The sequence below is a fragment of the Cavia porcellus genome, unplaced genomic scaffold (assembly GCF_034190915.1).
Source record: "Cavia porcellus strain 051 isolate PalLab524CR breed Dunkin Hartley unplaced genomic scaffold, mCavPor4.1 scaffold_10, whole genome shotgun sequence".
Classification (NCBI taxonomy): domain Eukaryota; kingdom Metazoa; phylum Chordata; class Mammalia; order Rodentia; family Caviidae; genus Cavia; species Cavia porcellus.
Genome location: NW_026947493.1, coordinates 6,653,969 through 6,681,296, shown reverse-complemented (window position 1 = coordinate 6,681,296; position 27,328 = coordinate 6,653,969). Strand labels below are relative to the sequence as shown.

The following is a 27,328-nucleotide window of genomic DNA, read 5'->3' as shown; positions in this document are numbered from 1 at the left end:
TCATCCCAAGCGGTAAGGCTAGGGAACGGAGGGTCTGCACCCCAGCCCCGTATCCTGAACTCTTAAGTCAGCCTACCAAGCCACAACCTTCACAACAGCCCGTGCTGTGCATCTCACTGAGGAGGTGTGACCTCACTGTATTATATTTGGTTGGAAGGATGTTAGGATTATTCTTTTAATTGCTGGCACACAGCAGGGTCAAAGCACAGCCTCGGAGGTTCTCGGCTGCTGGGGACAGCGGCCAGGCCACCACACCCCTCCTTGCTCTCTCTCCTGCCCGGGGCCGGGAAGCCAGGTCCTGCCTCTAGGAGCTCACCAGGGCCCGAGCCCGAACTGCCGACCGCGGGGTCGGTTCTCGCCAGGCCCTCTCTCCCCTGTCCCCCGACCCTCGCTTCGCCTCCCTTCTCTTCGGGGCCCTCTCCTGCCGGCTGCCCCGAGGGTGAACTCACGGCAGCCGCTGCGCCAGTGAAAATGTCCTCCCCTTCGGTGTCGCTGTCCCCAGCCTCGGGTTCTGAGCCGCCCGTAGCCCCCTCAGACTCCGGATCCAGGCCAGGGAAGGGAGGAGGGAGTCTCTCCGAAGCGCTACAGCCACCAACTCCCGACGCCATCTTTCTCCACCCGCGGCGGAAGCCGCAACAACAACTTTATAGAGAGATAGCGCCGCGAGCAAAGCGATCCAGCGCTGCGCGGGCCCAGCGACCCTGCGAGACCCAAGGGGAGCTAGGGGGCGGGAAGGTGGGCGGGGCCCTGGCGCTGGGGCGGGGCCTCGGTTGCAGCCTAGCAAATCCGTGCCTGGAACCACGATGCCTAGCCACTGATCAGGCGGGCGCAGGGGGCAGGGGAGGGGCTGGGAGCTGCTTTTTCCTTTGTGCTCTATTTTCAACCCAGCTTCTAAGACTGCCTTTGAATAAAGGAGCCTGTAGCTATATTTGAAAACATACCCATGCCGAGATTCGGTAAATATTTTTGATCGAAGTCTCCCAAAAGATTACAGGAAAGTTTTGCCACTTTATTCTTGGACCACCTTCAGTTAATTCATTCAATATATACTGAGCATTTACTGGGGCCTGGAACCTTGCTGTGTATTTGAAATTAAGAAGCTAGCCGGTGATTTAGCTCAGTGACATAAGTTCCTGCCTGGCAAGCACGACATTGTGAGTTCGATCCCCAGTGCCAAAAAAATAAAAAATAAAAAAAAAAAAAATGAAGAAGCTAGTGGCTCATGAGGTGTTAAGAGTTTGATGAAGGAAGCAGTCCTGTAAAGCACCTCAGCATGTTAATGCTATAACGTGCTTCAGGATAATGAAACAGATTATCAAATTTGCTTGAAGAAATCAGGAGGCCTCACAGAGGAGATGAGACCTCAGTGTATTACATTTGGTTGGAAGGATGTAAGGATTATTCTTTTAATTGCTGTGGAGTAAATGGAATAGAATAAGTGGCAGGGAAATGGTTAAATTTTGAACATGGGCCTAAATGATTCATTGTCTATCATGGGATAATTCTGCAATACTTTATAACCCTAACTTTGGGGGGGGGTAATTGATTGATACTGGGGATCTATGGGCACTCTACTACTGACCTACATCCCCAACCTTTTTGTCTTGAGACGGGAGTCTCACTAAGTAGCCCACCCTGGTCACTCAGGTTCTTGCAATTCTCCTGCCTCGGCCTCCCAAATAGCTAGAACTATAGGCATGAGCTACAAAACCCAAACTTTCTCTTTTACAGAAATAAAACTTGTCACCAACATTGGAAAGGGTGTTTGTTTCCAACTGCGTATCTTCAGCATCAGTTGAGGGTTCTCTCAGGTCTCGGATCTGCCTAAGGGCAGGAGCAGGGTCCCCTACCTTTGTAATCTTGGTGCATACTCGTTGCAAATGGCAAATCAGGTGTGTGGTAAATGTCTCAAATGTATCTGGAGGAATGGATGTGTGAAACAAAATCGACAGTCACATAACTAAGATTCTTCACAACCACGAATACCAAAAGATTATCGTTTTTAGAATGGTTATCTCTATTATATCAATTAGATAACCCTGACCATAGGGAAAGTTCTCTACTTATAAGCTGTCTTTAAAGGCGATTGGTAGAACCATTCCCCATAATGGGGAGTTGTGAAGACTGAGTCACTAGGCGATGAGAAAACCACAAAATCCTCCCCTTCTCTCAGTCGTGCCATGTTTAACTCTTCCTAACTGGCTTCCAAAGACTGGTCACTTTCCCACAAACGGAAGCCCACTTCCGGCCTCATCAGGAAGATGAGGGCTGGAAGCACTTCCCTTGAGACGCAACTGTAGAGTCTCCGTAATAGACACCACGATCACTTTTCCCTACCTCCTCAGGGTTCATCTTTAGCTTGTCTCCGACATTGGGCTACGCACTCACTGACCGTTACTTTTACCCCCCCACACACATATGGGACTACAAATCCCAGAATACAGTTCGCTGCTTTTCGAAGAAAACGTCATATAAATCCCAGCATTCAATGCGCCTCAAGGGCCGTGAGGATTGCTTTCTAGTCCCGCCGAAACTGAGCAAAGCATGCTGGGGCATGTAGTGCTGGTGGTTTCTTTTCTGAAGTCCTCAGTTTCGACCCGGTGGAGTCCTGCTTCTCTGCTCCCTTGAACTCTTTTCTTGTTTTGGCCCGTTTGAAGACCAGGAAGTTGATGAATCCTGAGGCCGCCTGCTGACAGACGGTGGCTCGGGTGGGACAATCACCAGGGATGGCGGAGCGTGAGGATGGAGCGAGTGTCCGGGCTGCTCTCCTGGACGCTGAGCAGAGTCCTGTGGCTCTCAGGCCTCTCTGAGCCGGGAGCTGCCCGGCAGCTCCGGATCATGGAAGAGAAAGCGCTAGAGGTTTATGGTAATTAATTTTATCCAGTGCTGCATTTAGCTTTCTATGTAGAGTGGTGGAAGGTTGGGCAAGAGATTTTTGCCGGAACTAGCCGGAAACATGGGAGGCGTTTTCTACAGGGTCCTAACCCACGCGGGACTAGAGTTATAGGACTAGAGTTCTTCCTAAACATGGGGGCACGCTGAGCATGGAAATCTAAAACACTTCATTTCCCAAACTCACCTAGTGCACAGTGGCCACTGCAAGACTGAGCGCAAAACTCGGGCTGGGGATTTAGCTCAGTGGCATAAGCGCCTGCTTTGCAAGCGCGTGGTCGTGAATTCGATCCCTGGTACTGATTAAAAAAAAAAAAACAACGAAGCCTGAAGGTGGTCAGTGAGGGAACAAAGCTGGCTTCTGGCGCCACATGAGCTTTCTTCCTCTCTGACTCTGTTGTGTGGTGGCTGAGCTGGGGACTGACCCAAGGGCACAGCCTCAATAAGCGGAGATTTCTGCGAGGAGTAGACAAGACAGCGTTCACCTGGCCAGGCCTCGAAATGCAGTTCCTCAAAACGCTCAAGTGGCATTGTCTGTGTATACATACATGTATACACACACACATATTCTATCAAGTAGTTGCTGATTCTTGGGAATATTTTCATCGTAGACATACAGAAACAAAGGCTTAGAATGGTTAAACAATGCCCCAGGGATCACACTGTCAGGAACAGAGCAAAAAGCAAAGCCCACATTTTCTGATTCCAAATGTAGTGCACTTCATAAGTGCGGTGTGATTCATATTCTCTTTCTCTCTCTCTCTTTCTGTCTCTCACTCTCTGTTACTTTTTAAAACTTCAAAACACCAGATGCAACATGAAGAGAGCTAATCATAAGACTATAAATGCAATTTGGATAAGGATAATAAGCCAGTAGAAGAAAGCCAGGAATGTGAAAAGTTTACCTTTGAAGCTAATCGAGTTTACTTCTTGATGGAGGCAGGGATTACTTAACCCTAGCCAGATGGTGATTCTGAGTGTGTTGGTCTCCACCAATCTTTGATTCCTGGTCTCCCAGACTTTTAACTACGGCACTCAAGGATAAGCTTTGCAGGAGAAATGATTCTAGCCCGCAAATTTACTAGTCTAACTGGAGCTCTAGAAAAACTTAAGAGGAGTCACTTGAGCTGGGCCTGCAGAAATACTGGGATCTGAATATGTGGAGCGTCAGAGGGCAGATTAAGTTGAGAAAACCAGAAGAAAAGTATGGAGGTGAGATATAACACTGGAATGGCAGATAGGGGGAGCTGCAGGACAGGGTTTATCGGTTGCAGGGAGAGGTGTGAAGAAATCCAACTGTCAAATCACTAAACAACTAGAGAAGTTCAATAGGGAGTAAGGTTTAATTTCAGGGTTTAGTGGCAGGTAACATAATACAGCTTTTAGAAATGAACCTTTCAGGGAGAAAAAATGAGGTGCAGAAAATTTCCTTTTCAAAAACACCCTACTTCCCTAAATCCCATGGTAACACAGATCCCTGAAAGAGAATCTTTCTCTACTTTCCTGCCTATATTTTCAAATTCTGTTTCTCATCAGGTGATAACCCCAAGGAGACAGCTGAGAAGAAGGTAGAGTTTGATTGATTTGTTTTTTCCAGCGGCATTTCTGGTTACAGGGGAGATACAAATAATAGACTAGAACCTCAGCTTGGAAACATCAAACCCATCCTACCAAAAGTTTTGTGTCTTGCTTTCCTACCCCTCCATTTTTTTTTTTCCTCCAGATTAACTGACTGAATACCCCTCCATTTCTTTTAGCATCTTCCTTCTCATCTTTTTTCTATAGCCTCAGAGTAAGGAGAAAATCTTGTACTTCCTGTGACTATCCCAGGATTTTGCTTTCCTAATCCCATTCCTTTCTGCTTAATCTTATCTTTTTTCTTCTGTTTAATCCTTCTCTTTGGGCAATAAAACATCCTCAGGTTTCCCTTATCCTTGTCATTGTTTTAGTTTCCTTATATAAAATGTTTGTCTCTGTCCCTCTTTTCCCAGCCAAGGCTCTATAAAATACATGTTCAGTTCCCACTTGCTTCCCCTTTGGGGAAACTGCCTCTACCTTTACCTGTTTTCTTGTATGTTACCTCCTGATGATGAAGATCTATTTTACCTCTTGTCAGCCTGAATTTCTCCGCAGCATTAGATGCTCCTCCTTTCTCTGGTTCTCTGTGATTTTCTTGCTTTTCTTCCTCTACTCATTAAATCTTGTACTTCCCAAGTATCTACCCTTGGGTTTCTTTGCCTGTAGATGAATGAGTCTCAGACTGGGCTGCACATAACCTGAGGGAGTGGAGGGACTCAGTGGTAGAGCATTTGCGTAGCACTCACAGGGCCCTGGGTTTGACCCCCTTTCACCAAAAGAAAAAAAGAAACATAATAACCTGAAAAATTATTTTTCAATTTAAATATTTTTTATTATCTAAAATAGGTTTCCAGAGAATGTGAAATTAATATACAGAATTCTATATACATAATAGTTTCACTTATTAATAACATTATTATTTATTATAGGAGGTTGGGGATATAGCTCCGCAGCACAGTGCTTGTCTGGCAAGTACAATATCCTGAGTTTGACCAGTATTTATTATAAATTTTTTCATCGTTTTGGTTTTTTAAGACAGGATCTCATGTAGTTCAGGCTGGCTTTGAACCCACTATGTAACCCAGGCAGTCTCAAACTTGCAGTGATCCTCCTGCCTTAGCTTCTCCAGTACTGGGGTTATAGGCATAGGCCACCACACCAGGCTATTTGTTATAACTGACAATCTCATAGCAAGTAATTGTTTTTTCCCTGATAAGCCTCAGTGCTCAGGTCATACCTCAAAACCCTAATCAGAATTTTAGGGTAAAATGAAGACATCAGTTTTCCATTTAAAGTCTTTACAAATCCAGTACTCAGCCAGAATTCTCTTCATTCTTAAGAATTCCATGTATTTAACAACCTCACTATCTACAGTTCAGTATTTGCTTAGAAGTTCCCCCTTGTTTGCCCATGAGCACCTCAAAATCACTGCATATGAAATTGAACTCATTTGCCTCAACTTTCTGTTTCTTTTTCCTTTTTTTGTTTTGTTTGGTTTGGTTTTTTGAGACAGGATCTCACTATGCAGTTCAGGCTGGCCTTGGGCTCACTTTGGTCTCAAATTTGCAATGATCTTCCTGCCTCAGCCTCCGTAGTGCTGGGATTACAGGAGTGCGCCACCACACCCAGTTTGTTCTGTTTCTTTTTATCCTGTCAGTGTTCTCCTAGACCAGTGCTGGCATACTTAAGACACAAGACACGTGTGCTGCAGCAGACTGTTTGTATCATTGAAAGCTCTACAAGGTTCACCATCACGGCCCTAGACTCTTGCATTTAGAATAAGTCATTCTTTTATTCTGTTCTTTGAGAACTCCATATTGCCTATAACCAGCTGTCAGAGACCTTAATGGTCTGGCTTAACCCTTATACTCTTCTGTTCCTCACTTATGCTGGGTTCTAGGCAAATGAAACTTATTATTCTTTGCTTCCTATCACTTTAAATGGCAAATGTTGAAATGTTACCATTTTTGAAGTCTTAATTCACATTACACTTTATAAAGTCCAACACCACACTCTGAAAATTTCTCTTGAACTATATGATACTTTTCTCGTAATTATTACATTTGCTCTGTGACACTGACTCTAAGAAATTGGATATGAACTAATGTTGATTCAAGAAACCAGTTTTCTTGGGCCCCATGTGGTAGCACATCCCTCTAATCCCAGCACTGAGGAGTCTGAGGCAGAAGGATTGCCACAAGTTCAAGGTCAGTTTTGGCTAAAGAATAAATTCAAAGCCAATTTGAACTATATAGTGAGACCTTGACTCATAAACTAAACCAAAAACAAAGCAAGAAAAAGAAAACAGAGATAGGCATTGTGATACATGCTTGTAATCCCAGTTACTAGGAAGTCACAGGCAGGATAATCCAAGTTTTAAGGCCAGCTGGGGCACTTAGCAATACAGTGTTGCAAAATTTAAAAACTTAAAGGGCTGGGGATATAGCTCAGTGTCCCCCAAGTTTTAATCCCCATCTCCCCTCATCCCTACCTCCTACAAAAAAAAAAAAAAAATTAGTGGAAATTTCTATCAGAAGTCTGGAAGTTGCTGTAATATTTGCTTAAAAAGTCAGCACCTGGGAGTTCAAGGCCAGCCTGGGCTACAAAGTGAATTGAAGGTCAGCCTGAACTGCATAGTGAAACCTTGTCTAAAAAAAACCCAAAAAAATAAAAATCAAAAAAGCCAGTACTTGGATTATGATTAGCAGAACCATCCTTATTTGGCCTATTCGTGTTATAATTAATGCCTTCTCTTTGGCATTCTTTAGATTTGATTCGAACTATCCGGGACCCAGAGAAGCCCAATACCTTGGAAGAACTGGAAGTGGTAACGGAGAGCTGTGTGGAGGTTCAGGAGCTAGACGAAGAGGACTATCTGGTTATTATCAGGTTCACGCCTACCGTACCTCATTGCTCTTTGGCGACTCTGATTGGTAAGGAAGTGTGTGTGTGTGTGTGTGTGTGTGTGTGTGAGAGAGAGAGAGAGAGAGAGAGAGAGAGAGAGAGAGAGAACTGTTTGGCTGATAGGAACCAGAATAACAGTTTCTACCATGTATTACACTTTATGATGAATACCTGATGAGTATTTTCATGCCTTCATCTTCTGTAACCCTCACAGTTGTTCTGCAAGAGTTAAATCCTTTAATCTTCATCTTCAGATGAGGACTCTAAAACTGCTAGAGAGTTTCAGTGACGTGCTGGGAATCATATGGCTAGGAAATGATGTGGTTCACATGCTCAATCCTGAGTCCCGTGCCTCCTAGTCCACTGCCCTTTTTAGTTATGTTGTGATGCTTCTTAGGCATCAGCAGCCACAGTTAAAAAAGTGAGCAGAGGTTGGCTCCTCTTCTGCTTGTGGAGATAACAGCAGGTGCTGTTGAACCACCACTGCCACTCCCATCTAATATATTGTGTGTGCAAAAGTTCAGGTGGGAAGATGTCTCAGTTACTTTTCTCTTTTTGCTGAGACAGAATACCCAACACCCAAAATGAAGGAAGGAAAGATTTATTTAGCTCACAGTTTGTGGAGTTTCCAGTCCATAATCAGCTGGCTCTAAGACAGGGTGGCACGGCACAGGGCAACAGTGCAAAGTGACAGAAGACAGCAAGTAGCACTCACACCATCTTCCTGCCCTCTTGCCGGGGATGAGGATGTTTCCCAGTAATGATCGTGGCCCTCTGCTGAATCCCTTAGTTAAGTTTATAAACTTCTCAAGTTGACACAAGGTATCAATCATTACATTAGATAGTGCTGGCAATGGAACCAAGACCTTGCCCATGTTGAGCAAGTGCTCTATCACTGACTTATATAAAACCAGCCCCCTGGGAGGGTCTTTCTTTTCCTTTTTCTTTTATTTTTTGTACCAGGGATTGATCTGGTGACCTCATGCTTGCAGAGCAGGCACTTATGCTACTGAGCTAACCCCCCCCCCAAGGTATTCCCTGAGGCATTTTTCTACTTGTAAGACTGCTCTCCCAAAATTTTGGATTAAGTTCATAGTCCTTTTCTTTTCTTTTCTTTTTGGAAAGAAAAAAAAATGCAAGTTAGTTATATTACTAATGTCTCTTAGTTCACCAAGAAGGAAGGTTCATGTGAATATCAGTTGGAGAATTTTGTATGCCCATCTTATTCTCTGAGTAACTACTTTAATGATAACAATATGCAGTCTATTGACTAATATTATTCTCCTATTTTTTGTTGTGAAATTTTGTTTTACTCTTTTTCCCATAAAATAAGAGAGAGAATGGAAAAATAAAAAAGGACTAGCCTAGACCCTATCTCAAAACATTAAAAAAAGATCTGTCTTTCTTTCTTTGGTACCAGCGATCGAACTCACAACCTCCTGCTTGCTGGACAGGCACTTATGCCACTGAGCTAAATCCTTGGTCCAAAAATAAGAACTTTCTATAGGTTCTTTGATTCCATATTTAAGGACTCATAAAAGTTAATATTTTAAGCATGCCCTTACATAAAGATGTAAATAGTACTTCCGCTATCCGTTGGTCAGAAATTGTTTGATGCCAAAAAAATAACTAAGTATTCACTAATACTCTTTTGTAGCCCTGGAATTTTAACAATCATAATAATACCCAGGGTATCCCAGTACCCTAGTCCCTCAAGTTGAGTCATACTAGAATCCCTAACATAGGGATCCAGACTGTGAGATCTGTGAGAAGACAGACTGCAGCAGTAGGAACTATATGCAAATATTATCTTTTGCATGCTTTTTATAAATTTGCTTGCTTTTCAACAATGTATTCCCATCATTTGAAAATTTTAAAACATGAAAAGATACATTGGAGCCGGGCATGGTGACATACGCCTGTAATCCTAGCACTTGAGATGCTGAGGCAGGAGAATTGTTGAGAGTCAAGACCAGCCTGGGCTACAAAGTGAATTCAAGGGAGCCTGAACTATACAATAAGACTGTCACTAAAAGATGAAACAGATAAAAAAGATACACAGGAAGTCTCCTTCCTACACTGTCCCCCATCTGCCCGTTTCCCACCACCTTTATTACCCAATAGTACCCATCATAGCTGCTCATTTCCTAGGCATAAACATTCTAATACAAATGTGTGTTTTTTAAAACACAAATAGTAATAGTATGCTTGTTTTTCTTGGTATATCACAGAGATCATAACAGTACATGTTGAGGTGTTGTGGGTTTTTTTTTTTTTTTTACAGTACTGAGAATTGATGAGAATTGAACCTTTACACTGAGAATTCAGTGCCTTTCCACTGAACCAAATTTTCAGCCCTTTTAATTTTTTTTTCCCTCTAAATTGCTCAGTTGAGAATCAAACTTGTTTTCTTCCTATGGTCAGCTCCCCAAAGTGCTGCATTCACAAACATGTTACCACACTTGGGCCCTTCATTCTTTCTTACAACTGCATAGTAATGCATTGTTTATATTCATCACTAATTAATAAATTCCCTATTGATACTTGGTTTGAAATAAAGACCCTTTATATTCTTTTCCCCCTTTCAAAACAGGAGGTATATAGTTCAGGCAGGTCTTGAACTCACTACATAGCTCAGGCTGGCCTCAGACTTGCAATTCTCCTGCCTCAGCCTCCCAAGTGCTAAGATTATAGGTGTGCACCACCAAGCCCAGCTCCCTGTTATTCCCTTGGCTGTCTTCAGTAGTGTACATACAGTCATACTTAGTCAACACAGTTGAAAAACGGGATGAACAGTCTTTCAGGCTGCTATGTCAAGCAGCATTTCTTTCTTTTTCTGGTATTAGGTATTAAACCTGAGGCCTTCACACTGAGCTACTTCCCCAGCCCTTATAATCAATGAATAAGTTGTCTAGGCTAGACTTCAACTTGCAGTCCTCCTGCCTCAGCTCCCCAGAGTGCTGGGGAGGGACATTTCTTATTAAAAGGTAGTCATAGCAGAAAAGGAACCCAAGTAAGCATTCTACCCTGATTGCCTAGAAGAGCCACCTATTGTGTTACCTTGGTGAATAATTCCAAACTCAGAGAAGACCCTGAAGGGCCCCCTGGGTAAGGCAAAGCAGGCGTAGTCCCTAGTGTTGACGTAAGACTGGTAAGTCCCTGGTGAGAAGGCTGCTGCCTGGCCGCTATGGTCTGGAAGGAAGGGCACAGGGGTTAGAGCCCAAAGCCACAGACTTGGCTTCTGCCCCTGCCGCTTGTTAACTGTGGGATGCCAACAGAGCACGTTCCCTGACTGTGAAAGGAAAATGACAAAATGGTAAGGGCTGACCACTCTGGGAAGCTGAGGCAGGAGGACTGCAAGTTGGAGTCTAGCCTAGACAAGTTTTAAAAAGCAAAATCACAAGGTGGGTACAGCGGGTCAAAACTGTGATCAACCAATAAATAACAAGCATAGTTGTTTAGATAATAGTGATCCAATGGGGAGGCAGGTCAGGTAGCAAGTGCACATGAGAGATCATTAATTTTAAATGATAATCTGTAGTCCTGGTCTTAGTGGGTGGGAGCAAACCGTCCACACCTAATGAGTGGTTTACTCCCAGGGGAAATCTAGAGGCTGGTACCAAGAATCTTCAGAGTTTCTGGTTAGCCCTTAGGGAGTATGTAAATCTGGCCATTAGGATTTGAATCTTCTTCAGATGGGCCTGCAGCCACAGTTGGGAAGTGTTTTCATCTCTGTCACTGACTCCCTCAAGTATTTCTCCCTAATTTAGCCATCTATAATGCTATTAAGGAACTGATGTAGTTTTTTAATGTCTCTGATACTTACGACTGAGCTACTGTTGGGCTGGTTTGGTTTTTGTTTTGCTGCATTGGGGATTAAACCCAGGGCCTTGGGCATAGCTAGGCAGGTGCTCTCCTACTGAGGTACACAGCTCCTAGAACTGTGTTTGAGACTCTAAGATAGGCACAATCATCATCTCATCTAATCCTTTCCCCTGTTCTGGAATTTTTCAAAAGATTTTCTTAGAACATTTAGTAGTATTTAAAAAATCAAAACTAATTTCTTATCTCTGCAGAAGATAAGTTGTCGGCTAGTTCGATGGCAGTGGGTTATCAGAACTTACTAATACTAGTGTCATTAAAGTTGGTATACCACCCCCTCCCCCCCACTGCTAAATTTGACTGGCTTTAAAAAAAAGAAGATAGGTTGTCTAGCAGTTATGTTTTTTGTGGTAGGATGGTTTGGGATTGTATTATTGATGTTTTTACTTTCAGTCAAACCAAAATAATAAAAGATAGGTTTGTTAAGACAGTCTAGTTTTGTAGTTAGCTAGCTTTGAACTCACTATGCAGCTCAGATTGGCCTCAAAGTCTGATCTTCCTGCCTCAGCGTCCTGGGTCCTGGGGTAAGATGTGCACCATCAAGACTAGCTAGGAATTGTTTTCATTTTTAGTTTTATTATTATTTTTAAACAGTGACAGAGTTTATTTGAAAAAGTAAAAGCGAAGAATAAAGGAGAGATTGGCTCCGCAATGTGAGCTTGGACCCAGGAAGAGAGAAAAGTGAGATTAAAAAAAAAAGTATACCCTGGAGAACACAGTGTGGGCTATTGAGAGGAAAGCTCTTTTGGCCAGAAATTATTTTTAATAGCCTCGTAGGCACTTACATGTTATTTTGAAGAAGAAATAAGCTGCTCCAACAGAAGCCTGTGAAACCGGGGAATTAGGGATCTATTCTCTGTATATTTCAGTTGTTTTGTTTTGTTTTGAGACAGGGTTTCACTGTGCGGTTCAGACTGGCCTTGGACTCACTGTAACCTAGGCTGGCCTTCCTGAGTGCTGAGGTTTTAGGTGTGTACCACCAGGCCCACCTTTTTCATGGTTGTTTTTTTACTGAAGCAGTCTTCCCTTTGATTTGTTTTCTGTTGTCCAGGATTGTGTATTTAGTTAAAAATTCATTCTTTAATCTGATGGAGGAATTAGTGGAATTGTGGCATGAAGGATATGTCCCAAATTCAAGTGACTTTTTGTTGGTTTTAACTATTTGCATTTCCCATCCTGCTGTGGGCAGTCTACAAAGCTGAAAGAGTGAACTGAAGGCCAGTGGGTGTCACAGCAAAGTAGTCCCAGGCTCCAACCCCAGCTCTGCCACTTTTGTCCTTAGGCAATTTACACTGTGATGTTGACTGCATAATTTGTCGAATGGGGTTAGGGATACCTAGCCCACTGGATTATCATGAGGAATATGTGAAAATATGTGAATCTCTCTCTCCCCTCTCCCCTCTCCCCTCTCCTCTCTCCCCTCTCTTTTCCCAGGCCTCTGTTTAAGAGTAAAACTGCAGCGGTGTTTGCCATTTAAACACAAGGTAAGACACAAGTTTCATTGCTGTCTTGAACCCAGGGCCTCCCATGTGCAAGGAAAACAGTCCATATTCCAAAGCGCTCTTGTCTTCTATAATAGCACTGTGGGGACATCATTCTGTGTCATTTACTTCACCTATTTACAGTATCCAAGTCAGTGATTTTTAGTGTATTCAGCATTGCACAGCCATCACTATAATTTAGAATGTTTCCCTCACCTTCCAAAGAAACCCTGTGCCTGTTACAGTCACTGTCCTTTTCCTCTGACCCCTCCAGCCCTGGAAAACCACTACCTCCTGTCTGTCTCTCTAGATTCACCTGTTAGACATCTCATTTAAATGAAATTCATACAGTGTGGGGGCTTTGGTGTCTGGCTCCTCTGATTTAGCATAATCCATGTGGTGTATCAATGTTTCACTTTTTTTTATTTTTTTATGTTGTGTGGATATTCTACATTGTATTTATTTACCTTTTTATAGGTGTTACACATCTGAGTTTTTCCCATTCTGCAGGTGGTCTTTTTATTCTGTGTGTGTGTTGCCTGGGTGTGTTACTGGTCATTAACCTTACTGCCTTCACCCTGAGCTCAATGCCCAGGTCTTTTTATTTACTTTTTCTTGTTTTGAAACAAGGTCTCTCTACATTACCTGAGCTGGGCTCCAGTTTGAGATCCTCTTGCCTCAACCTCCTCAGTGCTGGGATTACACGGGTGTGCCACTGTGCCTGTCTTTATCTTTTTTCCTAACATGTATGTTTGATAGAACATTGCCTAAGAAAATGTTTTTACCTAACTACTAAGCAAGAATGTAGATTGACAGTTAATTCATGGTAATTGGTTATAGCTCCGGAATGCCTCAGGCTTATCTCTTGCTATCTCTATGATTTCTGAACAGGTTTGTCTTTTGCACCTTGCCCCTAGCAAGCCTCTGTTCAGACGGGGCGTCACCCCCTCTTCATACTCTCAAACCCTACCTATCCTATTAGGCCCAGTGAAATGGTATCTTCTTGGTGTCAGGCTCAGTTTCTAGAACAAAAATCACTTCTCTCCCTGGCACTTTTCTCCGAGTACTGGGGGTTGAACCCAGGGCCTCTCCTACATCTCCAGCCCTGACTTTTGATTTGCTGTGAGGCAAGATCTCTCCAAGTCTCTGACCTGGACCTGGAATCTTCCAGCCTGAGCCTCCTGAGTGCTGGGATTCTAAGTGTGTGCTGTGACGCCCGGCTCCTTCGCTCTTTGTCTTCTGATGTAGAGTGTATCATTTTCTCACATGTGTTTGTACTATCCAAGTTCACTTTTCATCCTCTTGGGTTGTCAGCTTCTTGAAGTCAGAGAATATAAATATAATCCCACTCTATGTTCACCACTGTAATCTTACACATAGTAGGAACTCAATGAACATGTGTTAAAGTGAGTTAAAGTTTTGTTATGTTTGTTTTGGTTTTTGAAACAAGGTCTATCTACATATGTGTTCCAAACTGGCCTTGTCAGGGCTGGGGATTTAGCTCAGTGGCGTAAGCACCTGCCTGGGAAGCACAAGGTCATGAGTTTGATCCCCGGTACCAAAAAAAAAGTTACACAGAGAGCCAAACTGGCCTTGACCTCTCTAGCAATCCTCCTGCCCCAGCCGCCCAAGTGCTGAGGTTACAGGCATGAGCCACCATGCCTGGATAAGTTGAGTAAATTAAGGAATGTTAATGCCAGTGGCTTATGTACTTGGTAAATTTTATTTTACATTTAATCTGTTTTAATTAAAAATTGAAATGGTTTCATATTTGTAGAAAAGTTGGAAAATGCCCAGGTTTATTAACAGTTTACATTTGCCACTTTTGTTTTACCATCAATGGCCTCTTCCAGTGTGTGCATATGTATTTTTTTTAAACTATGTTAAGTACAGGCATAATGCCTCCTTACTCTTAAATAGTGCAGGATATACTTCCTAAAAGCAAGGACATTCTTTTATATGATTACAGTACAATTTTTAAAACCAGGTAATTTAACCCTGATTCACTACTGTCACCTAGGCAAGTGTGGTGGCACATACCTGTAATCCTAGCACTTGGAGGCTGAGGCAGGAGGGTGGCTAGCATGGGCTACATAGTGAGCTCAAGGCCAGCCTGAATTACAAAGCAAGACCCTGTCTCAAAAAAAAAATAAATAAATAAAAGTACTGTCATCTAACCTACAGCACATATGCCAGCATGCCCTGTTTTCCAGTAGGATCCTTCCTGTGAGCCTTTCCTCCCCTGTCCCTCCTCCGTCACACATTAGCATTATTCTTCAATCTGGATTTGTTCTTGGCCTCCATCTTCCATGATCCTGATATTTTTGAACAATGTAGGTCAGCTGTTTTGTACATTCTGTCTCAGATTTGGTTCTCTGATACTTCCAGATTAGATTTTTTCTCCACTTTTGGCAAGAATATCGAATAAATGTGTTCTCACTACATCGTGTCAAGGGGCCTATCATTTTGTTTTGTTCCATTATTGGGACAGCTCCTCCACCAACTGTGGGGTTCCCCTGTGGTGTAATTCATGTAGGAAGAACAAAAGAGATGGTTGCTTTTTCCCCTTTTCCTTGTCATTCTTCCGAATCATGAGTCATGCTCAGTTTTTAACCAAAGTAAATGAGTGTACAGGGATTCTCTACCTGTGGTTTGTGGCGCAGAGTAAGAATTTCTGCCACTAGAAGGATTTGTATGCAGTCTGTCTTTTAAAAGCAATTGGTGCAAGCCAAAAAATGGCAGCTGCCTTGGGGAACAGAAAAAGAATCAAGAAGCCAAACCACACCTTCCTGTGAGCCAGTCTGGGAGACAAAAAGAGCAACCCCAGGCCCCTAAGCAATGGATTGATTCGGAGGAAGTCAGGCTAGGATGACAGCAACTGAGGAAGAAAAATAACTTAATACTTCAGTTGTTTGACTTTGCAGGCCTAAAGCTGGTAGTCTGAGCATCTATTTGGAGGATAACAGTATGCATTATAGCAACTGTGGAGGATTTCCTTCTGTCTTGTTTTTGAAAGCTAATGTTTTACTCCATTTTACTGTTTTTTTCCTGTATCTGGTAATCTAAGCAAGTGTTTTGAAGATAACAATATGCAGTATAACAATCACTGTCAAATTCCTATCATTTTATTTTGAAATTGTTTTTTGTTGTTGCTGCTGTCATTTTGCTTTAGTTGTTGTTTTGGTTTGTTTGTTCTTGATTTGTCTGTTTTTCCTTTTTTAAAATAAAAGAAAAAAGCACTTGGACTGGTGATCTCTAAGGTCCATTCTAGCTCTAATTGGCTGTGATTTTTTTTGCTCATGAAATACATTTTTCTCAGTAGTGAATAAGTAAGTAAGAATTAGTTTATGTGCTCCAGTGTTCTCTGGAGAATAGTCCTGTCTCTCCCGTACAGCGTGTTTCTTAGCTGCAAGAAAGTTGTCTCAGAGGCTCTGGGTCTTAGAGGTAAGCTAATCTGTGGGGACATAGCAGGGCCCAGAGGGACCCGGTAGCCAATATTATACTTGAGAATGAAAGTAATAGCATAGTAGAGGATGAGAAAAGGAGGATGCTCAAATTCTGCCTGTCGCAGTTCCATTTTTATAAAACAAATAATGAAAAGAAATGTGCAGCCTTGGGGTGTTTGTGGCAGGAGGCTGTTTACATACTGATTAGGGAAGAAGTAGCATGCCAGGGCGGGATCTTCCCAAGCAGAAGAGCACGTCTGATAGCTCACTGGTATAAGATTGTGTTTATGTGTATCATAAAAATGCCCTCTGCAGACCTTCCCCTGTTGACTAGAATACCACTTTTTTGGAGACAGTCTTGCTATGTAGTTCAGGCTGGCCTTGAACACAATCTCCTGCCTCTGCGTCCTGAGTGCTAATACTATAGGCATGTGCCGCCTCAGCTGTGTCAGAATATACACATTTCAAATTTCAGTTTTGCAGAAAATGTAAGAGATCTGTCCCTAAGGCTTGGTGTCAGAAACAAGACTTGGGGGGCTGAGGATTTAGCTGAGCGATGTAAGCGCCTGCCTTGCAAGTGTGCGATCATGAGTTTGATTCCTGGTACCACACCAAAAAAGAAAAAAGAAAAAGAAAAGAAACAGGTGTTGGGTTCTCATCCCTAGATTCTGGAGTCCACTGCATGTTTACCTCATTCTTTCATCTTACAGTGTTCTCATGTTTTGCTTCTACTGTTTTTTCTAACAGCTGGAAATCTACATTTCAGAAGGAACCCACTCAACAGAAGAAGACAGTAAGTGAACCTGGAAGCACTATTAAGAACAACGATGCAGAGTACTTCCTCTCAGATACTGAGTTGCCCTGCTGACCAAATGTCTACTGGGTCACTTACAAAAAAAACCTCACCATACTTATTGCCTCTTCCTTCCCTGGTGGGAAACTTGTTTTAGAGTGTGTTGCCTGGTTCTGGTTAGAGGCCACACATCCGTAAACAATATCCAGCTTTGGGAACCTCGATTTAAGAGCTTCAAGGGCACAGATCTGTTCTTTAGTTAGGTTAGCAGGTTAGGGAGCTCTGTACTTGGAGTGGAAAAAATATTTATGTATAGTGAGCATGGTGGTGCATGCCTATAATCCCTGCCCTCCAGAGGCTGAGGCAGGAAGATTACCATGAGTTAAGGCCAGCCTAAACTACATAGCAAGACCCTGTTTCAAAACAACAACCACAAACATACTTATATAGAGTTCTACGTGAGATGTTGGTTTGTTTGTTTTAAAACAGGGTTTTTCTGGCCTTCAACTCACTTTGTAGCCCAGGCTGGCCTTGAATTTGTAGTAATCCTCCTGCTTTCCCCTCCCCAGTGCTGGGATTACAGGTATGCTCTGTTATACCAGACTCATGAGACTTTTAATAGCATCCCGGCATTTAGTCTTGCTGGCCAAATGTCTAGTGGATCACTTGCAAAAAAACAAATAAACAAAATAACATGAATTAAGCATATGGACAGCTCTCTTTTTTAAACTCTTCCATTAAGATTGCTGGTAGAGGGGGCTGGGGTTTAGCTCAGCGGCATAAGCACCTGCCTTGCAAGCAGGTGGTCGTGAGTTCGATCCCCAGTACCGATAAAAATGAAAAAGACAAAAAAAAAAGATTGCTGGTAGCACTCAGGAGGGGCAGGAGGATCACCATGAATTCGAGGCCAGTCTGAACTGCACAGTGAAACTCTCTCAAAACAAAAATTTCCATTAGCATATTCTAGGCAACATAATTGCCAATAGTTTTGGTATATGAAAATCCATGTAAAATGATTTTTTAAAAGACCCAGTAAATAAATAGGAACAGAAAATTCACCCAAGATGAGCTAACCCACCAACATGGAAAATAATCTATTATTGTTAATTGTGGAAATGTAAGTTACAATAATCTGGAGCCATTTCTCACTTCTTGCTTGGCATCCATATTTCTTTTTATTAATAATAATTGCCTTTTGCTGGCAAATTTATAGCTCATACATTGTTTTTAGGAAATTGGTAAATGTAAATAATTCAATGATATGAATCATACTCTTTTTTTTTTTAAAGAGAAAAAAGAAAAAAAAACAAAGCAGTAAAAGGGTACAAGTAATACAGAATTTCAAGAAAAGAAAATATACAGTAAGAAATCACTAGTTAATAGATTACATATTGTCATCTTAGAAACAGTTGTCCAAATTACAAAATTAAAGCATACAAAATGAACATTCATACAGTGAGATTGCAGACAGTTCTGTTCAATGATCTAACAAAAACTCAGTAATATGGTTTTCTGTCCTACACACTTAAATATACATGCAGTTATATCCTTTAGACCACTTTCTTTTTCTCTCTTTTTTACAATAATAATTACACTTTTTGGGTTTTATTACTCCCACAGTTCTTATTACTTTTTTTTGAAGAGAATAAAACCAATTGTGACAAAACAAAACAATCGGAACAGAAGGATGGGGGGCTGGGGATTTAGCTCAGCGGCATAAGCGCCTGCCTTGCAAGCAGGCAGTCTTGAGGAAAAAGACAAAAAAAAAAAGAAAAAAAAAGAAAAAAACGAACAGAAATGGTTACCATTGTGGAATCATACTCTTTAACCCAATAATATTCTTTTTTTTTTTTGTCTTTTTCCTTTTTATCGGTACCGGGGATCAAACTCAAGACTGCCTGCTGCAAGGCAGGCGCTTATGCCGCTGAGCTAAATCCCCAGCCCCCCAATAATATTCTTAAGAGTTTTTCATGAAAGGTTTTTTTGTTGTTGTTGTTTTGGTACTAGGAATTGAACTCATGACCTCCTGTTGCCAGGCAGGTACTGTGCTATTGAGCCATATCCCTGGGCCCTATTCCACACAGTTAAAAAGTGTTCCCATAATGCTGTATGTGTAAGGTTGCTCAGTGTACCATAGTTTTAATAATTAGTTTAGAATACCTAAATTTTTGTCATACTAAATAACCATATTATTTTTAAAATGTATTTTCTTGGAATGTAGTTGCATAGAAATATATATATGGACAATTCTGGAAAGAAACAAAATAGTTGTGGTAGACAGCTAGACGATTATGGGGAATCTTTCTACTTTTCTCTTTCAAGTCTGCTTTCTAGACCTTAGAAATTCCATCATGAATACTATAATTAGCCCAAAACAGCTTTAAGTTCTTAGGCAGCTAAATTCTTTGGGTCAGCAGGCTAATAAAGTACCACCTGCTGCTGTCTGTTGACACTGTTGTGCTAACTTTGTGTGTTTTGCAGTCAACAAGCAGATCAATGACAAGGAGCGGGTGGCAGCCGCCATGGAGAACCCGAACCTGCGGGAGATCGTGGAGCAGTGTGTCTTGGAGCCTGACTGACCTCTGCCCCAGGGCCACACACAGCGAATTGTTTGGTGTATTTGTTTAAACCCTTGTAAAGTGTAAAAGACTTGTGTTTAATACATAGATGATTCATACCTCAAAGTATTTTCTAAAGGATTATTTCCGAGCAAGTTTTAATTACAAGGCTTACCTGACATATCCAGTGAATAACATTCTCAGGATTTGTAACACGTAACCGATCAGACAGAAGAATCTTTTCTAGCTATTATGAGTAAGATTAGTCACTATTTTTTGATGCCCATTCTGATACAACTACTTTTCATGTCAAATATCTGCTGTGCTCAAGTGTATTCAATTTAAATCATTAAAATAAATAAATCCTGTGATTCTTATAACTTGACTCACCTTAGAATCTTTTTTTTTTTTTTTTTTTAACCTTAGAATCTTTTTGTTGAATTGTAAATTCTAGTGTAAATGCCAACTCCTGAAAGACATTTCAAAGGTGTTGTTTTTGCTAATTATTATGTAGGATCAGATCTGAAAATCAAAAGGAACCTTTAAGGTCAGACCCTGTCTTCCTTCCTTCTTGGATTCATTTATAGTGAGGAGCAAATGCAGAGTGTCTGATGACTTACACAACTGATGATCAGTCAGTCCCCCAGCTGGGCAAGATGGCACACACCCATAATCCCAGCTTCTGAGGAGGCTGAGGCAGAAAGATTGCAAATTCAAAGCCAGCATGAATATTTTATCAAGATCCCATGTCACAGCCAGGTGTGATGGCACACAGCTGTAATCCCAGCACTCATAAGGCTGAGGCAGGAGGATCACTGTTAGTTTGAAGCCAGCCTGGGGTACATAGTGAGTTCAAGGTCATTCTGAACTATGTAGTAAGACCCTGCCTCAAAAAAGAAAAAAAAAAAACAGTATCAAAATTTAAAAATAAAAAGAGTAAAGCACTTGCTAACCAGGCCCTAGGCTCTAGGTTCAATCCCATAGAAAAAACAAATCCTTTGTTATGGTTTGTCTCCAGATGCCCCCTTCAAGCTTCATGCAGTCTTAGACCTGTGGAAGGCTGATGGATGACAGAACTTCATAGCTTCCTGGGGCCTGCATGGAAGAGGCAGCTCTGTCGTCGTGGCCTGAAGTTGGAGCTCTCTTCTCAGCTCCCCACTTGTCACCCTGCCTCCAGTATACCATGCCTGAGCCCCTTGTCTGCCATGCTGTTTCTCCTTTAGAACTGGCCATGCTGGGCTGAAACATGGGCTGAACTAAACCTCTCCTTTACACTGTGGGTTGGGTTTTGGCCCAGCAATTCGGGAGATGATCAAAACATCCTATCAAGTGGGGAAAGCACAGGCTTAGTGAGTTCAACCCCCAGCACCACCAAAAAAGCAAAATGAAGTTTCCCTCTTCAGGCATGGTGCCACATGCCTGTAATCCAGCACTCTTAGAAACTGAAGCAGGTGGATCCAAGTTTAAGCCCTCCTGAGCAACCAAGCAAGACCTTGTCTCAAGATAAAAAGACAGGGTATGGAGCTCAGTGCAAGGCCTTGGATTTTATTCCCAATACTGAAAAAAAAAAGGCCTCCCAAAGAAGTTTGATTAGACCAGTCTTAATTTATGTTTATTAGAGATTAATAGCCATTGGAACTGTAACAGAGTGTCAGGCAGCCTTTGAAATACCTCCTGGCAGTCTTCACGTTTTAGTATTTGTGCCTCTGAATAGTTTGCTTCCATACTGAATCAGAACTGGCAGTTGCACCCCGTCAGGAAAGACAGAGGTTGTCGGTGTCACTCCCGGCCGGCAGGAAGGACACACAACAAAGTCTGGCAGTGGACAACCTTTTCTTTTATTTTCCTTCTCCGTACAGCCTGCCCCAGGAATCCTCCCGGCCGAAGCCTCTGTTGGTCCACTCCCCGCGGCTCCTTGCGTGCTTCTCCCTACAGTCTGTCCCGAAGCCTCTACCGGTCCGCTCTCCGCGGCTCCTTGCGTGCTTCTCCCTACAGTCTGTCCCGAAGCCTCTACCGGTCCGCTCTCCGCGGCTCCTTGCGTGCTTCTTCTGCTTCTTCTTTCGTGGCGGGAAAGGCGCTCACTTTTATAGGGTTACAGTGGCCAATCAGTTCAAAGCGCGCGATGCGGGCTGATTGGCTAACATCAGTTGTTGCTAGGCAGACTATCTTACAGGGCGGGTTGTGAAGCAGGAGATCTTACAGGGCGGGTTGTTTACCAAGCAGGAAGCAGGAGATCTTACAGGGCGGGTTGTTTACCAAGCAAGAAGCAGGAGATCTTACAGGGCGGGTTGTTTACCAAGCAGGAAGCAGGAGATCTTACAGGGCGGGTTGTTTACCAAGCAGGAAGCAGGAGATAAGCGCCATCTTAGCACACTCGATGGGAGGGGTAATCTAGCTCAGGCTTTGCTCTTTCCTACAGGCCTCACGTCCGCCAAGTAAGGCGACTGGGCTCGGCCGCGGCTCCCAACAAGAGGTGACTGTGATTTCTGAGCCTAGATCACAGTAGGTATTGCTGCTCAGTCTCTTGGATTGCTAATTCTGCCAGAATCTGGTGCTGTATCAAGAACACTCAAACAGCCTGCTGGCGAATTCCTTTTGGAGAAAACTTGACCCTCGCACCATCAGCCAGCACTGACTTGCAAACGGGGGTGGTGTGTGTGTGTGTGTGTGTGTGTGTGTGTGTGTGTCAAGTGTTTTCAAAGGAACACTGCAGTAAATGAAGCATGAGGTACGGCCTGTCCCACAGCTGCCCAGTGAGCGGTTCCAAGCGGTGGGAGATGGTCACCACTGACCACTTCTTGTTCCACCACTACGTCTTGGGGGATGATTTGTAATGAGGCACTAAGTTAATACGGAAGGTGCAGCTGTGACCGAGAGCAGTCCCATGTTTGAGAAACGAGGGGAATTGCAAGAAGTGTGCTTGGAGAATTTGGAAATGTGCAGTCTTGCAGGTGGAAGACTTGGAAGACTCAGGCCTGACTCAGACCTGGGAAAGAAAGTGCACATGACTCCTGCCTTAGAAACATGTGGAGCTGAGAAGGCTACAGTCATTACCTTGGAGGTGGAGCCGTGCTGAAGGTTTCTCATGGGTCCTAGAGTCAGGTTTGAGATTGGCCAGAGGCTATTAGCAGGACACAGGGACCACAGCAGGAAACATTTAGATGTGTCCTGCCTGGTTCCCAGCATCTGACCCAGAGGAGAGGACAGTGACAACCCAGTGGGAATGCATCTGCCAGCCTGTCAAAGTGTTACCACAAGACAGGGCAGCAGCTGCGGTCACCAGATGGGCCTGGATTGCACAGAGCCAACCTGCTAAGTGAGACTCACCTTTTCTCTAGGGCCACCCCTGCTGCTGGCTTCTGAGGCAGTTGGAAGATAACCAGCTAGCTGACCCCAGAAATGGGCAGCTTGAAGCAAGCTCAGGGCGGCAAAAGATTGAATGCCAAGTGTGTGGTTCAGGTGGCTAGAGGTGACTGGATACTTAGTGAAATGAGATTGTATGATAAAAAGAGACCAGAAGGAGCTGGAGGTATGGCTCAGTGATGGAGCACAGACTAGGAGGTGCAAGGGCCCCTTGCTATAAAAGTTCCCTGTGTCTCCTCTTTTTTTTCAGCTCTTTAAAAATCTGTTCTCCAGCATCTAGAAGTAATAAAATGTTCCTCAGTTTTTACACTTTTTTTTTTGAAATTTTCTGCCAGGCTTGGTGGCTTACAACTGTAATCCCAGTACTGAGGAGGCTGAAGCAGGAGAATTGCTTCAAGTTCGAGGCCAGCCTAGGCTACAAAATGAGTTCAAGGCCAGCTTGAACTTCATAGCAAAACGCTGTCTCAAAAAGAAAGAAAGAAAGAAAAATAAACACGACATTTTCCTTTTCATTAAGATTTGGATTGGGGGCTGGGGATTTAGCTCAGCGGCATAAACGCCTGCCTTGCCAGCAGGCAGTTGTGAGTTTGATCCCCGGTACTGATAAAAAAGAAAAAGACAAGAAAAAAAAAAAGATTTGGATTTTATTTTTTTGAGATAGGATCTTATTGTACGACCCATGCCAGTCTCAAACTCCTGGACTCAGGTGATGCCTTTTGCCTCAGCCTCCTCCTGTGTAACTGGGACTACAGACATGAACCACCATCCCAAGCTTGTGTTCCTAATTTGTAATTATTATTGTAATCTTGGCTTTCTAAATTACAAATCCACCAGAAAAACATTAAGATCAACATTTAATTTCTTTATGACATTTCGTGTCCCAGGGTGAAGGCTGGATATAAGGGTGTAGCCCCCTGTTCCCACACCTAATGACACATGTTCCCATGCATGCCATTTGACAACTGTAGCTTCCAGAGGCCACAAGGGGCATCATCTGAGGGGATGCTGGGAAATCATAGACCAGGGTCACATGACCATGTTGGGATTTAGAAAATACCCGAAAGTATATGTATCTTGAACTACGGAGACCGTAAAGCCTTAATCTTAGTCCATCTTTTGGTCTCCCATTTCTCTTTGACTCTGAAGCAGTCTTGACACCAGAATTTCTCCTTCCTAAGGCAGGTCATAGAAACTAGAGGCCCCGGCTATGTAAGCAAGCCACAAAATCCTGCCTTTTAACCTCCAATTCTTTCCCCATCTTGTAGTGGAGGAGTTGACCAGCCCTGGAGGAAGGAGCGCCGCTCAGAGCCCAGAGGCCTCTGAGCAGACTGGCCTGTTTCTATTAAACTGTTCCCTTGGTCCAGTCACTTTTCTATCCACTCTTTGTCAAATCTATGTGTCAAATTAGTTTTCCCTGGGCCTTGGGAGCCTTCATTTCTTTCTTGTCTGTAGTACATAAGGATCAACTGCATTGTGGCGAATGGGTCTTGCACAGAAAGGAGAGGATTCCTTGGTGGGAAGGTAGTTGCTTGTTAGAGGCAACTTGTCCACCTCCCACTGGGTACCATTACTTGGGAGAAACACTAGATGGCAGAAGAGCACTATTTCCCTACTGACACCTTTACCCGCTGTGCATGGCCGCCCTAGGTGGCTCCAGCACTTTGAGGGAGCCGCAGGGAACCACAGGCGATGAGTGGGGCCCACCCGGCTAAACATTGGCTTGCACTTTTGCTCTGACGGGTAATCACTGAAGGTTCTTAGATGTAGAATCACCTTGCCAATAATTGTAACTAATTTTTAGTCTTTGACACCATTGTTGAATCACCTTCTAAAGAAATTGTATCAAGAGTGATACCCACCAAGAATGTAGGATGTCTCTACCCTACATTGACTATTAATATTTAAAAATCCTTGCCCTAGGTGAAAGATAAAAAAGTGTTTTTTAAATTTTATTTTACTAAGTTTAATGACTTAAAAATTGCTTTAAAAACACGTTAATATCCTTTGCCAATGCTTTTCTTTCTTTTTTTTTTCCCCAATGTTTTTCTTGAGATATCCAGGCTTTAAAAAACTAATTAAGAGGCCGAGGCAAGAGGATCACCACAAGTTCAAGGCCAACCTGGGCTACATAGTGAGTTTAAGGTGAAGCCTGAACTGCATAGCCACTGAGACTGTGTCTCATAATACAAAGCAAAACAAAAATCTAGTTACGCCAGACATGGTGGTAGACTCTGTAATAGCCGAGGCAAGAGAATCACAAAGTTGAGGTCACCCTGGATGACTTAGTGAGATCCTGTATCAGAATAAAAAATAAAGTCAGGCAGTGTGATGCACATTAGTAGTCCTAGCACTTGGGAGGCTGAGGCAGGAGGGTTGTTAAGAGTTTGAGGCCTACATAGTGACTTCAAGGCCAGCCTAAACTACACAGTGAGGCCATGTCTCAAAAAACCAAAAATAAATGAATACATAGCTAAAAAGGCCTGGAAATGTGTTGTAGTCAGGGGTTGCAAGGAGAACAATTACATACAGGACACAATATTTTATAGTATTATTTACAATGGTCACCCAAGGAGTCAATACAAAGAAAGTGCAGGAACGGGGCTGGGGATTTAGCTCAGCGGCATAAGCACCTGCCTTGCAAGCAGGTCATGAGTTCGATCCCTGGTACCGATAAAAAAAAGAGAAAAAAAAAATACATTTGGGGCTGGGGATTTAGCTCAGCTGCATAAGTGCCTGCCTTGCAAGCAGGCAGTCATAAGTTCGATCCCTGGTACCGATAAAAACGAAAAAGACAAAAAAAAAAAAAAAAAAAAGAAAGTGCAGGAAGTCTGTCCACAACACTAAAGACCTAGAAAATGCAGCCAAGGCCTGGATCCTGCATGAGTTCAGCTGAAGACCTATAGCCCACAACCATGCCACATGCAAGTCTGTTTCACAGACCTGTGCTGCAAAGGCCCAAAGGTCAGCAGTGGATGCTAGAAAGCCTGTGCCAGTAGGGTGAAGGAGCTGTGCCAGTAGGTTGAGGGTTCTGCAGTGGAGCCAGGAAGTGACACTCAAGGACCAAGGCTCCCCTGAAAAGAATCACAGCCACTGTCAGTGGCAATGAGGTCCCAAGCTCCTCCGATGTTGATAACAACTTAGTGCATACCAGGAAGCCAGCGTGACAAACTTCTCCTGGAGATTAAACAGCATGTCATCTTCCCCTCCAGAGCCAGGAAGAGATGCTCAAAGTAAAGACCAGCTTCTACCTGGGCATCAACCGTCATCCCTTTGACTCCCCTAGGCTCCAGTACAGCGCCCTCTGCCAGCAGAAAGTAGTCAAAGAGAGAAATCTTTGCCCCTTTTCATAATAATAATCATAAGACGGGATATAAAAGGCTTTTGGCCCAGGCTGGACACTGTAACCGGAAGCAGGAAGCCCCTATCTCCCCCGCCCCTAGGAATTTACCTGTGACGCCATCTTCCCGCCCCTGGAAATTTACCTATGGAGCCAAACCTAGGACCAATGGGCTACCTGTGCATCCCTAATGGCCCCCTTAGGTTCCACCCCAAACGGAGGCTACTTATGTGCCTCACTCCACGTGTTCCACGGAGAGATAGCCTGACTCCAGCGGTGGGGGGTGCTGGTCATCTCTCTCCGTGTTCTCAGAATAAAGGCCGCTTTTTGTTTTTTACTTCTCATCTTTTGGAAATATTTTTCATCTTTTGGAAATAATCCTATCACTTACCACTGAGATACACCCTCCATTTCTACAGTGTTCATTGTTTTTGAGACAGGGTTTCATTATTTAGAGCAGCCTGGCCTTTAAAGTCATTATGAGCCCAGGCCGGGCTCAAACTGATGGCAACCCTCCTGCCTCAGCCTCCCTAGTGCTGGGATTACAGGTATGTGCCACCACACCCGGATTGTAAAATATATCCTTAATGTGAAAGCTAAATCGAATGGCATGCACTTTCCTGCATTGTTTGCTCTGTTTGGGGGATTGAATCAGGGTTCTCACACTAAGCAGCGGGTTCTCACTAAATTTCTAGTTGCTCAGGCTAGGCTTGAGCTTTCTGTCCTCCTGCCTCAGCCTCCCAGAGTGCTCAGTACTGGTGATTGAACCCAGGGCCTTTGTGCTGAGCTACATTCTTAGATCTTTCAAAAAGATTTTTTTAAGTAGGATCTTGCTTAGTTACTAAGTTAGCTGGGTTTCAACTTTCCATCCTCCTGCCTCAGCCTCCCAGGCAACTGTTGGTATTTTTTGAAAAGTACAGGTCATTTGCAGAATGTTTTGCAGAATATCCCTCCATCTGGGTTTGTCTAATCATTTCCTTACAGGCAGATTCCTGCTGTATGTTTTTGGGAAGGAATATCATGCAAGTGATGTCAAATCTTTCTCAATGCAACATTTGACGTCAGTTTGCCAATTCTGTTTTTGTTTCTATTTT

At 43.2% G+C, this 27,328-nt stretch overlaps 2 protein-coding genes across 6 annotated transcripts in view; one reads left to right on the top strand and one right to left on the bottom strand.

Annotated features, from left to right (window-relative positions):
• Snx1 (sorting nexin 1) overlaps window positions 1–2,367 on the bottom strand; it is a 49,770-nt gene extending 47,403 nt beyond the window's left edge. For 3 of the 5 annotated variants that reach the window (XM_063256939.1, XM_063256940.1, XM_063256941.1), the window contains exon 1: window positions 450–686. In XM_063256939.1, coding sequence (XP_063113009.1) covers window positions 450–608 — 159 coding nt within the window. In that variant the 5' untranslated portion in view covers window positions 609–686. Of the gene's footprint in view, window positions 1–449; window positions 687–2,337 lie in introns of those variants that run through there. The other 2 variants (XM_063256942.1, XM_003480192.5) reach the window with 2 other exon arrangements.
• A 139-nt stretch (window positions 2,368–2,506) lies between these two features.
• Ciao2a (cytosolic iron-sulfur assembly component 2A) lies at window positions 2,507–19,914 on the top strand. The gene is made up of 5 exons (XM_003480194.5): window positions 2,507–2,866; window positions 7,239–7,403; window positions 12,691–12,740; window positions 16,931–16,976; window positions 19,458–19,914. The coding sequence occupies exons 1-5, from the start codon at window positions 2,743–2,745 to the stop codon at window positions 19,553–19,555; spliced, it is 483 nt and encodes a 160-aa protein (XP_003480242.1). The 5' UTR covers window positions 2,507–2,742; the 3' UTR covers window positions 19,556–19,914.
• Window positions 19,915–27,328: the final 7,414 nt, after the last annotated feature.

Bases quoted from the DNA above. Each gene is read 5' to 3' on its own strand.
- Ciao2a (XM_003480194.5), top strand. From the start codon at position 2,743: ATGGAGCGAGTGTCCGGGCTGCTCTCCTGGACGCTGAGCAGAGTCCTG. The intron at 2,867-7,238 runs GTAATTAATTTT...GGCATTCTTTAG, and splicing joins GAAAGCGCTAGAGGTTTATG to ATTTGATTCGAACTATCCGG. The intron at 7,404-12,690 runs GTAAGGAAGTGT...CTCTTTTCCCAG, and splicing joins CTCTTTGGCGACTCTGATTG to GCCTCTGTTTAAGAGTAAAA.